The 15,027-nt window shown below is 41.0% G+C and overlaps 1 protein-coding gene across 1 annotated transcript in view; it reads right to left on the reverse strand.

Moving 5' to 3' along the window:
* Positions 1-1,025: 1,025 nt before the first annotated feature.
* The window catches only part of EGLN1 (egl-9 family hypoxia inducible factor 1), a 56,963-nt gene continuing 42,961 nt past the window's right edge, over positions 1,026-15,027 (reverse strand). The window contains exons 2-5 of the mRNA XM_082673914.1: positions 12,318-12,437; positions 7,257-7,393; positions 4,585-4,652; positions 1,026-3,559 (exon numbers count right to left, since the gene is read on the reverse strand). Of these exons, the coding sequence (XP_082530040.1) occupies positions 3,495-3,559; positions 4,585-4,652; positions 7,257-7,393; positions 12,318-12,437 (390 nt within the window). The 3' untranslated portion in view covers positions 1,026-3,494. The remainder of the gene's footprint in view (positions 3,560-4,584; positions 4,653-7,256; positions 7,394-12,317; positions 12,438-15,027) is intronic.

Here is a 15,027-nt window from a genome sequence, read left to right on the forward strand (position 1 = left end):
ATACATATCATCGGTCCAATGGTCCGTCCTTGAGCACTGCCATGGTTCAGGTGAAATTTACTTGCTGGTCAACATCATGAGAAGACTCTGCCTTAAAATCAACGGCAGAATCTGGAGAACGCATTCCTGGCATTAAGATGTCTAAAAACCTATTCTTGAAGCAGTGGAGACTGGGCACTTCGGAAAGTCCATGTACAATTATATGATCAAATATATGGTATAAATACATGTAACTGCCACCCACCGCTGAGATGCACTCTCATCCTTGAACCCTGTGTGTCTTGGGAATAACGTGTGTTTCATTCAGGTCGCGCACGACTCTTAAGGTTGGAGCTACTGTGCTTGTTTCAGATGAAAAGGGCTCCGAAGGTCACGCAACTAAGTGGCTGAGCCAGAACTAAACAGACTGGTCAATCCTGCTGTGCTCTTTTACCACACTACCAAATTTAACGAAGTCTTCATCCCTAGCTCATCTGCCCTCTCCTTTAACCCACGCAGCTATGTTTCAGCACAACTGTCCAAATGCCCCAGGATAGGTTGGGATATAACAAAAACACCATACCGAAAAATATTTTAAATAAGAGATAAATGAACTTGTATATTGACCTCATGTTGTGAGAGCTCTTCAGTTTCTTACATACACACATAGGACACCTGTGACGGCCAGCGATAGAACCTAGTGGCCCTTCCTTTTTGCAGCAGAGGGGCGACACAGATATGCTCGACAGCATAAAAATCCTAGTAAAAGGGCAAGAATCCAAATGTTGAGAATCCAGCCAGAGGTCATGGAGCCCGTGGACCCAGTTCAGCTACTCCCAGGATGTTGCTGAAATTGTCAGACTCCCATGTTTACTGTTCTCTCTTCCCCGTTATCATTTACAAAAAGCAATACCAAACGCTCTGGACTGAACCAGAGATGTGTGATAGAAAAGCACATTGTCTGACGGAAGGGCCCATTAAGAAAGTCAGTGTATGATAAAGGATTAAAAAAAAAACAAGACAGGCGGGAAGAAGCATAATTTTTTCAAGAACATTTATACATCTTTTTAATTAGATTAGCTTTACAAGCATCTGGAGAGCTTTTGCATAATGAAACGCCGCTTCTCAGGCTACATGACTTTATAGTCTATCTGTAGATGAACCCTTTGCCTGCTGTGGATAAAGGTCTGCGTTTTACGGCTGGTTAATATGGTGAATGAAAACAGCATCAGAAGCTTTATCTTTAACCAGGACTAAACACATATAGGCCACAAAAAGTTTTAAATTTTGTTTTATATAGAGTCCTGCTTGGTGACAAGTTAACGGTCCCACTAACATGAAATGAACAGATTTTAAATGGATATTAAAGGAATGGCTATCCCGATTTCTCAATCCTTTCACAACAATCTCCAAGAACTTATATAAACTTTTCCAAAAACAAAAAACAAAAAAACACAAAAAACCAAAACTTAAAACCTGTCTGGTGAGCAAAACCCACAGGTAGTAGAATCTGACACTTTGCACAACTGCAGAGAAACACATCTGAATGACACAGGGGCTCCCAGATTAAAAGGCTGTTGCTGTACACCTTCACAGACAAGCCTCCCATCCACATCATACGATTTCTACTAGACCTAAAAATAACAGCGCTTTTTGAGTTGTGGCCTCAGGCAGCGCACTGCACCGCAGGCCGGGTGGCAAAGACAACTTGCGCTCGGGGAGTGTGGAGGGCAGGGGGCAGAGGCACTTACTGTCGAGACGCTCCGCTGTATTCTATGGAACTAGGAGAGGAAGCGGAACGAAACTGCACGCGGGCGAGGAAAAACAACAGTCAACTGTAATTGTCTCCTGCAAGTTCTCCGGACGTGAGATCACAATACTGAATATTCAATCCCACCCTAAGTCCACACTGTCAGTTCACTAAACAATTTTTTTTTCATGTTTTACATGAACAATAGCAATCTTTTAATAAAAATTACTGAGCTTTCCATAGAAAAGGTCTCTAATTGAGTACAAACTATACAGATGCTAAAACTGTCATAGGTTGAAATATACAGAAATATTTCTGTACACTCACATTATTTTGGCAAAGAAGATTAAGGATAGAGATAGAAAACTGAAGTGGGCAAAGGTCTTACACCCATAATTCACGCAAAATACAGATACCACCCTTAGGGCTTTGCTGAAGAGCCTAGGAAACTGAAGTCTAAGACACCCATCCTAATTCAGGTGTTAAATAACAGAAGTCTGGGAGGCCTTGTGTGATTTTGTAGTATTCCCTCTTTTTTTCCTGAAAAGTGAAAAAGCAAACTCATGAAACATAAAAGTATCTGTTTTTCTGCTTTGTGTTTCGTGTTTGTAAGCTAAACATCCATCTTTCGGTACTGACGAAGAGCGTCATGTCTGGGGAGTGTGTCAGCAGGGGTCTGAGGCGTCACTAACGTTAAGTCTCTACCAACACCGTTCAGTCTGAATGTGCACAGCCTCCCCTTGACGCTACCCAACAGGAACGAGGTGCTGATCTGCTGACCAGATGGGCACAGGAGTAGGAAGAAAACGTTTAACAGCAAAATTGAAAGTACAATCAACTTGACGGGAAGCAAAAGGAAAAGTCTTAGGAAAGGGGACAGTATCTTCTACATCTATAGGATATATATACCTGAAAGCATAAGAAAGCCCTTTATCTTGGGAACTTGATGCTGAGGATAACCTCAAGTTCATTTAGTGCCAGTCACTTTAGTTTTTTTAAATGTAACTTAAAAGATAAAACCTTTTTACTGTGTATGTTTTCTTATAAAGCATGAACTAGAAGTTATTGGTAGTAAACGGTGATGGCTTTACTGTTATGTTTCACTACTAACAATGTCAGGAAAACAACAGCAGCAATTTCTAAGAGTCCAAATTAGTGTAAGACAGGACACAAAACAATCGGATTTTTCAGCTGGTGATTAAAGTGCTCCTTTTCTTATTTTAAGTAAAAAGAAAATTAAAGTAATCATTAGTCACTGGCAACAATCATTATAAGAGGCCTCTTAGGGCAAAATTTAATAGTACGAAGAGGTTTACAAAAATAGATTGATGCTATTTGGGGGAATAATACTGTAATTTTTTTCTCAATTCAGTTTTGATAAATTGTACCTGATCATATAAAAATTACTTCAAATTCAAACTTGACTATATAAAAAAGGGAGAGATGCAATGCAGTCAGCTAGACGACAGACCTGGCAAATATAAGAGTGAAAAAGTTCCACCTAGGGCACTTATCTCATGTCCAGATGTAAATACCACTTTCAGCTGATAACTTATATTCCTCCCATCACCGGTTTGGAGTCAATCATGCAGTACAAAGCCACACAGTCAAAATCTTCGTTTTGATGCAACACAAAAAAGTTGTTGGTTTCCTTAAATTGCCAACTGGTGGTCTATTTTCTTTGTCCCATTTATTCGTATTCACAAGTTAACAAACAGCGTCAATAATTACTGTAGATGAGTGGGGTATTGCTGGATCAAAGGCTCTATAAGACGTCTTTACTGATTGAATCAGAAGGTTTATTGAGTTCAACCCTCACACCTTTTTCACCTGCAAGGTAAAAAAAAAATTCATTCATTCAGTAAGCACCAGAGTACTGCTTCCCACTAAGTTCCTAACAGTATGCACAGCGTTTCAGCTTTGCAAACACACATCATCTGAAAACGATCATGCTTGCACTTCCAAAAGTTACCCTCAGGACTGTATTACGAGGCATGCACAGACGCTGAACTAGTAAACCCTCAAAGGGAAAAATCATTCTCTACACAGAGATAATGATTTTTGTCTCCTTTTATTTGAAAAGCAAATCAAACTGCTGTAAGAGCACAGTGTGTTCAGCATCACTGAAAGCACACTACTAGGCTTCTGTCCCAAATAAACTTTAAAAATACACAGAAAATGCGTGAACATTCAATTTTTATAGTTTTATAAAAGGCTGATGTGGGATTATCAACGGGCTCATGAATATACAGCTAGTTAAATCAGTAATATGAATGAACTTGAGCAGGTTTGTGGAGATACAAGGTAGGGTTAAAGACAAGACAGGTCAGTGGTCCATCCGATGGAAACCTCAGACCCAACTGCTCCAGGAGATAACCCGTAACTGGGGGTGACCTATGGACGCCACTGGCAGACATGGACTCCACATGCCTGTCTGCTTTACTGATTTCAGCATGTCAATTCATCCCCTTTGTATTAATTTTCTTCATGTCCACATTTTACATGGCAGACCTGGAGTACTCTTCAGAGCACGTACATCTAACACGGAAAGGATATTATTACCTTTCCTCTGCGGGGAGAATGAGAGGAAGCCAGCCTGTGACTGAAAAGGATTACCACAGAAAAACTCAGCTTGGACTCAAACGATTTTCCCAGACTTCTTTGTCTCAAACTTTCCTCATCTTTGGGCAATTGTGACGGTTCAAGATAACAATGAAGATGACTTAAGAGCAGCCCTCTTCAATAGGGGAATTAAGAATCAGACGGAAACAAGGAGCCAGTCTTCTGGCTCACGGAAAGCCCTGCCTGGCTGCGGGGTCTCTTCCTTCCGGTGTACCCTGGCCCCAGATGTTTACCTGTTAGATATTTTACTTTAGCTCGTGCTCTCTCATCTGCATCAAAATACCAAACAGTTATTGCGTACCTAAAAGAAAATTCAGAATAGGGTAAGAATGATCACACTGGGGAAAACAAAGGGTATTCTGTTGCAAAGGTCTACTAAAACTTGTAACGCCAAAATAATGCCTAACTTGGGGTGACATCAGATGATAAGCGAGCGGAGCAACAACCCACTCACTTAACCAGTAGTCCCAGTGCTCAAGAGTATGGCAGAGAGCCAGGAGTAGCTAAAATTTATGTTGCAGAGTTGATGAGTTTTTATGACTTTCTTAACACCCACTTAACCTACTTGATTATCTGTTTTGCAAGCCCACAGCAGATCAGAAACAGACAGTAAGAAGGTAAGAGTGGCTGTTACAGAAAAAGCACGCTATCAATAGCACAAGTTCTAAAAGAAAAACAGAGAAGGACTCAAGGCCAGGGGCCCTGTAGAGCAAGGGAGGGCTAAGTCTCCACCACTTCTAAGGACACCACTACACACATACCGGCAAAGAATCGTGATGCGGGTTTACAATTTTACAAGCTGGAGTCATCAAGAAAGTTACATTATGCTAAGAATGTTTTAGGATTTTTATCAAAGCAATTATACTATGTTTTGTTTCATTTTTCTGAAAATTTCATCACTCACTTGGAATATCTCATTTCACAAATACTGAAGAATCTCTGGTTTATTAAATACCACTTAGTTACAGCTTTTGGTACCAATAACGTGGGAAATGTGCACACACCACAGGAAGTGGAAGCCCGCTGCACATGACCAGCGCCTGAGTAGAACGCAGCCATCGGTCAGAGTGTCCTGCGGCTTCTGGCCAGTGTTCACTGGGGGACAAAGCAACACTGACTGATCAAATGAAGAGCCAGCAAACGTGGCAGAACTAAATCCCGTAACACGTCGGAAGCAACGAGTCAAAGGCAGAGTAGAGTGGAGGCTGGGAGTCTGGGCAGCGGGGGAGGCCGAAGGCCCAGGCCACTCAGCTGCAAAGGGGCAGAGCTGAGCTCGAGGTCTGGCCTCCCGGCTTCCAGAGCTCCAGCCCCTCCCCTACCACGCAGCCTCTTCTGTCCTGTCAGGCGGCCGTGGCAACAGGGAAGGTGCACAAACACTTTGGCAGGTCTTCCGCACCTGCCCTACACTTTCAGTTACGTAGTCATCAGAGTTCTAACACCTGCCCCAAGGCTTTCCCAGAAGACAGCTGTAGATCAGCAGGCGTGGCTCTGCTTCCCCTGCCTCTCCCTCCAGCCATCTGTTTAGAGGCCCCTCGTCCCCACGTCCCCCTCTGCTGGGACTTCCACAGCCGCCCCCGCTCCCGGCAGAGGCCGACGCTGCCCTACTCCCCACTCCCCACACTCCAGGCCCAGTGGTGACACTGGACCCATCGATTCCAATTCAACAGGCCCGTCTCCCTCCTCCAAAGCCCTGGAGCACTCCCTAATCGTCTGGCATCTATTTACCACCTATCGGTTCTGTCTTCATCTAGAAAGGCTACAACCACACCGTATCCGAGATTCCATAAAAAGCAATGTCTGTGAAGCGGTCTCTAGGGCAGAGACGGGCACCGGGGGCACGGGAGGCGAGGCGGGGATTCAGGACGCCGCGCCGTGTGGTGTGACGGGACCCCCGGCCTCCACCCAGGGATTCTTTTGGCCGCTAGCCACACCACTCAGCTGGCACTCACTACGATGAATTACGGCTGAGGCGACATGGCTCGGAGAGAAGCCAGAAGGAGGGACAGGTGACAAAGGCTTCAAAGCTTGAACCTCATCAACTGCTGGCCCGTCCCTAACATCATTATCAAGAGGCAGCTCTTCTCCCAGTGTGTCTAAGGGACCTAGGCAAATGCGTGCCAGTGATTCAGTACTGTAAGGTTCGAAGTCCCTTCTATAATGAAAAATAGGTATTAAAAAGTAGCACTTTTTTCCCCGAATATTCATTTTGATAACAATGTCTGTAACATCTTCCATTTTAATAAACATTTTAATTGGGTCATGGTAAATGGTAAAAGAAATGTTTTTAAGAATACATTAAACATAATAGGTTTAGAAAACTAAACTTTGTAGGAAGAGAGTGTAACGTAGAAAATAATGCAGAGGAGCGTGTAACAAGCCTCACAGACGCTTACTGTTGAAGCTGAAGGGTGAGTTTTCTAACATTAACTCCCAAATACCTCTTCTCCACTTGCCTTTGCTCTACTCTTCCTCTGTATTTCTACTCTCTGGTCATGTGTTTTTCTCTTCTGTATCATTTTTCTACGTCATTCCTCTGCCCCCCACCCCTGCCGGACCACCTTTAACGAAGTTGCCCTTTCCCTTCTCTATCTAATCTTTACTCCCTAAGTGAATACTCTCACCAGATCCGAGAATGGATCATAGTTAAGCGAAGACGGGAGCCCCATGCTCCCGTGACTGACCCCAGACACCGAGTGGCTGTGCAAAGAGACTCACAAGCATTTGGTACCAACTGTGAATCAATCTCATAGAATTATTCAAATTAAACAGTTACGACCGAGGCCCTCTGATAAAGGCAGGTGAAGAGCAGGAAAGTACGCATTAGAAAATGTCCATGTTCCCCCCAGCCACCCCCTCCTACCCTACATGCTCTTGACCACTTCTTCCTGAAGGGGAGGAGTACTACCTTGTAGCGTATGCTGGCTGCACTTCATGAGGGTTGCGACGGTCGGACCAGAAAAACAGCAGTCTATCAAACCTGGGTTCAATGTCGGCAAACTGGGCCTTGCCTTCCGGGAAAATTCGAAGTATACCTCCACTTACCTAGGAAAAGGGCCAAATATGTAAGCATGAGTGACCCAAGAATGCTACAAAATTAAATTTAGGGGGGAAAAGACCAATTCAGGATATCCGAAGTCTTAAATCAATTATTCACAAACATATCTCGGTTAACGAGGTGGGAAGGTGAGCTGAGATTTCAAGTACATGCACCAATCAATACAAGGAAACATTCGTTCCTTCTTTTAGAGAATTTTGTAAATACCTGATGAGACAGATGTATATGATCTGAACTCAAAAGTCTTAAAATGACACTTGAAAGCCTAGAAGAGTAGTAAGCATTTCTTATTTATGTATGGTGATGATCTGCTTAACCTACTCTTAAAAATGTATCCGTATCTAGTCATGTTGACTAAATTACTACAAATGGTTAAGTATGTCAAAGAACTAGTTCTTTGCCCTTGCCAAATCTAATGCCTCTTATTTAAGGAACTCACTAAATCAGTAGAAAGTGTCATTTATCATCAGCGCTGCAGTCCTTATTAGAAACTGTAGCTCTCCCTCCCCAGACTGGGCCTGACACAGGGATGACTCCCCGCCTATACAACTGGACTCCCCTCACAAAGGATCATTACTATTTACCCCAGCAAATACCCTTCTCTGTTTGGACCAGATGGACTTACCTATTATTCATTCCAATACTGACTGGATGTCTATTGTTCTGGGCCCTGTTCTGGGCCCTGGGAGCAGAGTAGGAAATAATTCAGACAGATGTGGTCCTTGTGGTAATTATAATCTGGGTGGGGGGGGAGTAAAGCGAGGTAAACCCGACCCAAGTGAGTAGCTCTTCACCCTTGGAAAACTCAACTCCTAACAGGTAGACTCTTCAACTGAAAGGCACATTGATACTTGATCAAGACACCATGGAGGCGGAGCCTATTCCTCGGTTCCACTACAGCCAGAGAAGCTCACTGTCAAGTAAGGTAGATTCAGGCTACCCGGTTCCCTTGCCTTCCTTCCTCAGGTTCCAGCGTTGTTCCGAGCGACTGCCAAAGCACTCGTGCAGACATCTTTTAAAGGAGCTCTAGACTGTGACCGAGAACATGCCTCTTTTCTCTCCCCCTGCCCTCCGCCCTTTCACTGGAGTCGCCGGGAATAGCACAGGCCATCTGCTGAAAATGTTCAGAAACACGTAGTTGAAGCTACCAGTCTTCCTCTGGGAAACGTTCCCTGATCCCTGAAGTAGGCGGGCTCCCACGTGTTCCCACAGCAATCTGTCCTGCACTTGGCAGCGCCAACTGTAATCGTCCGTCTACTGATCTGTACCCTCCACTCCAGCCCAAGCTCTAGGAGGGATAGTTCTATTTCTGCTGTTTCCAGCACCCAGAATAACTTCTGCCACAGTGTACATATTCAGTGCAATCTTGCAGTGAAAGTTTTCAGTTTTACATATAAAAATACTGAAGATTTTTTTCTGCTTATATGCTAATTTAAAAACAACGTATTAATGACCTTGGACAGGTCATGTAAAAATTAAAAGATCAGCCTAGAAAGAACCTAGATTCTAACAAAATGTAAAATTTAAGAGTTGATCAAACATATTCATAGTTTTCTAGATATTCACAAAATCGGGAAAAAAATTTTAATTCTAACCAAATTTATAGCAATTTGTTTTGTGCGTTGGGCTCAAGGTGAATTACCAATTTTATGTCTCTATTTCAAACTTTAAAAGCTATAACAAAAAACCATGTTTGTTGACATAATGCCTCAAAATATACTTAGCAGTAAAACTTACCTCTACTTTGAACTTGGAGTAGGACAGAGGAAATTCTTTTTTTTTTCCCAGAAAAGTAACATTTTTTACTTTTAACTACTTGTCACACTTCTATAATACTTTCTATTCTTGCATTTGTTTTGTTACTTGCTCTTTTTAATTCTAAACTTTATTCATTTTATTGAGGTATAGTTGATTTACAATATTGTGTTAGTTTTAGATGTACAGCAGAGTGATTCGGTTATACACATATGTGTGCATATCTATATTATTCTTTCTTAAAAATTCTTGTCGATTATAGTTTATTACAAGATATTGGATACGGTTCCCTGTGCTATATAGTAAATCCTTGTTTCCCGATTCTAGATATAGCAGTGTGCATCTGTTAATCCCATACTCCCAATTTATCCCTCCCCACTTTCCCCTCTGGTAACCATAAGTTTGTTTTCTATGTCTGAGTCTGTTTCTATTTTGTAAATAAGTTCATTTGTAATATTTTTCAGATTCCACATATAAGTGATATCATATAATATTTGTCTTTCTCTGTCTGACTTACTTCACTTAGCATGATAATCTCTAAGTCCATCCATGTTGCTGCAAATGGCATTATTTTGTTCTTTTTTGTACCTGAGTAGTATTCCATTGTATATATGTACTGCATCTTCTTTATCCATTCCTCTGTCGATAGACCCTTAGGTTGCTTCCATGCCTTGGCTATTGTAAGTAGTGCCGCTATGAACACTGGGGTGCATGTATCTTTTTGAATTAGAGCTTTTGTCTTTTCCAGATACATGCCCAGGAGTGGGATTGCTGGATCATATGGTAACTCTTTTTAATTTTTTAAGGAACCTGCATACTGTTCTCCATAGTGGCTGCACCAATTTACGTTCCCACCAACAGTGCAAGAGGGTTCCCTTTTCTCCACACCCTCTCCAGCATTTATTATTTGTAGACTTTTTGATGATGGCCATTCTGACCGTTCTGTGAGGTGTTACCTCATTGTACTTTTGATTTGCATTTCTCTGATAATTAGTAATGTTGAGCATCTTTTCCTGTGTCTGTTGGCCATCTGCATGTCTTCTTTGGAGAAATGTCTACTTAGTTCTTCTGCCATTTTCTGATTGGGTTGTTTGTTTGTTTTGTTATTGAATTGTATGAGCTATTTGTATATTCTGGAAATTAAGCTTTTGTCGGTCGCACTGTTTGCAAATATTTTCTCCCAGCGCATAGGCTGTCTTTTCTTTTTGTTTATGGTTTCCCTTGCTGTGCAAAAGCTTATAAGTTTGATTAGGTTCCATTTGTTTATTTTTGCTTTTGTTTCTATTGCCTTGGGAGACTGACCTAAGAAAAACATTGGTACGATTTATGTCAGAGGATGTTTTGCCTGTGTTCTCTTCTTGGAGTTTTATGCTGTCATGTCTTATATTTAAGTCTTTAAGCCATTTTGAGTCTATTTTTGTGCATGTGTGAAGGTGTGTTCTAACTTCACTGATTTACATGCGGCTGTCCAACTTTCCCAGCACCACGTGCTGAAGAGACCGTCTTTTCTCCACTGTATATTCTTGCCTGCTCTGTCAAAGATTAACTGACCGTAGGTGTGTGGGTTTGTTTCTGGGCTCTCTATTCTGTCTCACCAATCCATATGTCTGTTTCTGTGCCAAAACCACACTCTTTTGAGTACTGTAGCTTTGGAGTATAGTCTGAAGTCTGGGAGGGCTGTGCCTCCAGCTTTGTTCTTTTTCCTCAGGATCACTTTGGCAATTCTGGTTTTTTTGTGATTCTATATGAATTTTAGGATGATCTGTTCTAGTTATGTGAAGAATGTCATGGCTAATCTGATGGGGATTTCATTAAATCTGTAGACTGCTTTGGGTTATATGGCCATATTTTAACTATATTAATTCTTCCAATCCAAAAGCATGGAATATCTTCCCTTTTCCTTGCATCACCTTTGATTTCTTTTATCAGTGTCTTATAGTTCTCAGCATATAAGTCCTTCACCTCCTTGGTTAGATTTATTCCTAGATATATTCTTTTTATGATGTGATTTTAAACAGAATTTTTTTACTTTCTCTTTCTGGTATTTCATTGTTAGTGTAAAGAAATGCAACAGATTTCTGTATATTAATCTTGTATCCTGCTACCTTGCTGAATTCATTTATCAGTTCTAACAGTTTCTGTGTGGAATCTTTAGGGTTTTCTACATAGAGTATCAAGGACAGAGGAAATTCTTTAAATCAGTATATGATATGGAAAGATGACTGGATCACCGTGAGCATACTCTAAGTTTTAGGATTTGCTTTTAGAACAGGACTAAGTTTTTGTACATTTAAGACCTCATGATTTCCATTTATGTGCGTATGCATGTGGTGGAAGAAGGTGTTTTAAAGGTTATTTGATTTTTTAAAAATTACCTTAGCTACACAAGTGTGTTCACTCTCTGAAAATCCACTGGGCTATACATTATGTTCACTTTTCTATTTAAATATTTTGCTTCATTACATGTAAGTAAAAAGAGATTTTTTACAAAAATCAACCAAAAATTAGTTTATACAACCTCCAGTGCAATAATACATGACACACTTCTAAAGTTTAAATCATTTAAACTTAAGTGAAACTCAGGCTGATGTTAAGGGAATAAATATTTGCAACACGAGAAATTGGATACGCTGCACATTCTAACTGGTTTTACAGGATTTTTCAGTACCGATAAACTAGCTTTTCATAATCCGGGGACAAAGAAATCCTGCCTCCTATATCCCATAGCCCAGTGCCAGACACCACCTCTGCAACAATGCAAAGCATGAAATGCAGGCGCTAAAGAGCAAATAACTTCATAATCATAATACATAATCTCCTGCAAAAGTCATGATAAAACAAACACTCTCAGAAGTGTTTTTATAAAAACTACTAGAAGGGATATTATTTTAATAAAAGATACTTTTGTTAAAGTTAAATTTTGGATATGAATGTTTCAACATCCGAAATAAGGGAATCTACTTTTTGAGCTCTATGAGGATCTGTTTCATGTTAACAAAGACCCACTCCTAATACCTGAGTGAAACATACCTAAGGAGGAATGTTTAACTGTGCCACGTTTTAAAGACAGTCTCACCTATGAGGAGTATGAATCTTAACACTACTTGTGAGGAAAAAATACCTGTAAGAAAAAAAATGCTCAATGAGGTGGCATACCTTGGCATCCCAGTCTTTATTAAGATAATATATACATGTCACACATCTTCCATCTCCATTTGGATTATCGACATGACGTACATAACCCGTTCCGTTGCCTGGATAACAAGCAACCATGGCCTGTAATAATAATAATAATAATAAATTTTAAAGTCCACATATGAATAAAAAGGGAAAACAGCTTACAGCAAAGATCTCTGATTTTCGGCTACTCTGACTTACGCTTAAATTCTTTCTCTAATAAAAATCATGTTTGTAAATAGAAGAGGTAAAAATCTTCTATGTTGACATTAAGAAAAAACACAGGGTAGGCTGGTGAACAATGCAAAGTGTGGTGAATTCTGCCTCACAGCGATGGGAAAAGCTGATGTGGAAGGATGGGAAAGCCTGCAGGACCTCTTTCGTGATCGTCACTCATGCCGATAACCAAGATCAGGTGGGCTTTGTCCTGCTCCACGGGAGATGGCCACCCTCCCCGAGCTCGCCACAGAGCACCTGCGTTACCGTCCGACACTCACACACGTCCTCTGATACCATCTCTCTCTGAGTGGTACCAATTTGGATAGACACAATTTAGAAGATCAACTCCAAACACTAACTCATTTAATGTCAGTGATTTTTTAAAAAAGGCTAAATGACAAATTAGCATGTGACGAACCCCTCTTCAAATCAGAAAGTCATTTTTCCACTCAGATTATAACAAGATGTAGTTCAGAAGACTGTTGGGTTTAAGTATGAAGGCGTAAGAGAGGCCCAAAATAAAAAGCACCAAATAACTTGCATGTCCTAGAAATGTAGTACATTATAATGAAGTGAAATTAGTAAGGGTAATTTTTTTTAAATCTCAGGAATTACGAAGAAAGCAAAAACAAAGATGCTCAAGATTACCAGTTATTCTTGAAATTCTTTATTTCTCTAATTTCTCCACGTGTTAAAGTTAATGGATAAGTATTAATGTCAATGAATTAGTACAGTCATCAAACAGTAATTAAATTACATCATTATTTAAGATAAATGGCAAATGCTAATTTTTAAAATTCCTAAGTGAACAAATAACTCTGTTCTATCTCTGAGGGACTAGAAAGCATTTTAAACATGAATGCTTAAAAAAAAAAAATCACATTTTCATAGACACCTGGACCTACTGCTCTTTATCAGAAGAAGAATTTTTGGTGAAGATTACTTATGTCTCTATTTTTCGTAATACTAGACAGACTTTAAATCCCTCTTCTTGTGACCTGAGGTTGTAATAAGAGGGAGAATGACATGTTTCTTGCATTTAATAATGCTCAATAAAAGATAAACCCAATTTCCTTGTCATTAGCTGCAAAGGAAAGGCATATGTAGCAGACCTTGAACATTAACTATAAAAAGGTACTAATTTAATAATGCAACTAATCCATATGTGATTAATTGAGACAATTATGGTAAATTACTTGATATGTTCTTATCAACAAAAAAGGAAAAAGAAAAGAAAAGAAAAGAAAAATCAACCTGAACTCTTCCCTAAGGAGTTTTCATCTCGAGAAAGTTTACTCAGGCCTCCCTCCAACTATCTGGTTTGTAACCTCAGCATTTCTCGGGTAAGAACAAATGGGAAAATCTTTCTTCGATCGTCCACCCCACCCCACCCCACCCCACCCCATCCCTCCATTTACAAACACCTCTTGAGCACCTACTATGTACATGAAAGGGCCTGGGGCTAAAATGATGAACAAAGTCTCTTGCTTTCATTTGTTATGGAACTCAGCATAGTGGGGTAAATAATCAACAAACAGATATATAACGTGATGTTAGGTAGCGATGATTTTCTTCATATCTTATGAAAAGATAACACATTATTGACTGGGGGATTTTTGCAGAAACTAACGTCTGTGGCGTTAATACATCTCCGGTCAATAATGTGTTAAGTTGAAGGATACAGAAAATGACAGAACGATACTCTGACCGCTCTGAGGATCTAACACTGAGCAGAGATGAAAGGAAGGGAGTGGCGAGTCGCGTGTCCGTGTGCGGGGTGAGCACGTCCGGCAGAGGGCCCACGGGCACGGAGGCAGCAGTGGCGTGGCAGGCGGAGGGCAGCAGCAGGACAGCTGCAGGAAAAGGAGCGAGGGCAGAGGATGGTCGGAGGGGGTCCTGCAGGCCATGGTGAGGACTCTGGATACTGCTCTAAAAGTGACAGGAGGCCGATGGAGGACACATCTGATTAATGTCTGAAGGCGGTCAGTTTAGACTCTGTATGAATAAAAAATAACAACTGCAATACCCTCAGTGTCACCCACTACCTAACATTCACTGGATGTTTACTACTTGCCAAGCGCTACTCTAAGTAATTTCCATACAATAACTTATCTGACACAACTGTATGAGGTAACTAGTACCGTCCTCCTCCTCGTCATTTACCTGTTAAGGAAACTGAGGCCCAGAAAGGTTAATTCACGTTCTTAATGACATAGACAGCTGACCCAGGTATGAATGCAGGCAGTCTGGTTTAAGAACCCGTGTAACTGACCACTGTACTAGACTGTGGTGTGTGTGTTGGGGGACTGGGGGTGGAGAGTGAAAAAAGAAGACTGCTAATTGGCTACTGCAGTTTGTTTCTAGGAGAAAAACAAAAAAGAGGCTGACCAGGGTGGCAAGGTGGGATGTATTCTGAAGGCAGAAAAGCAACATGGTGTGCTCAGGGACCGGAAGCGGAGAGTAGGGAAGA

The sequence above is a fragment of the Grampus griseus genome, assembly GCF_964374135.1.
Source record: "Grampus griseus genome assembly, chromosome: 16".
Classification (NCBI taxonomy): domain Eukaryota; kingdom Metazoa; phylum Chordata; class Mammalia; order Artiodactyla; family Delphinidae; genus Grampus; species Grampus griseus.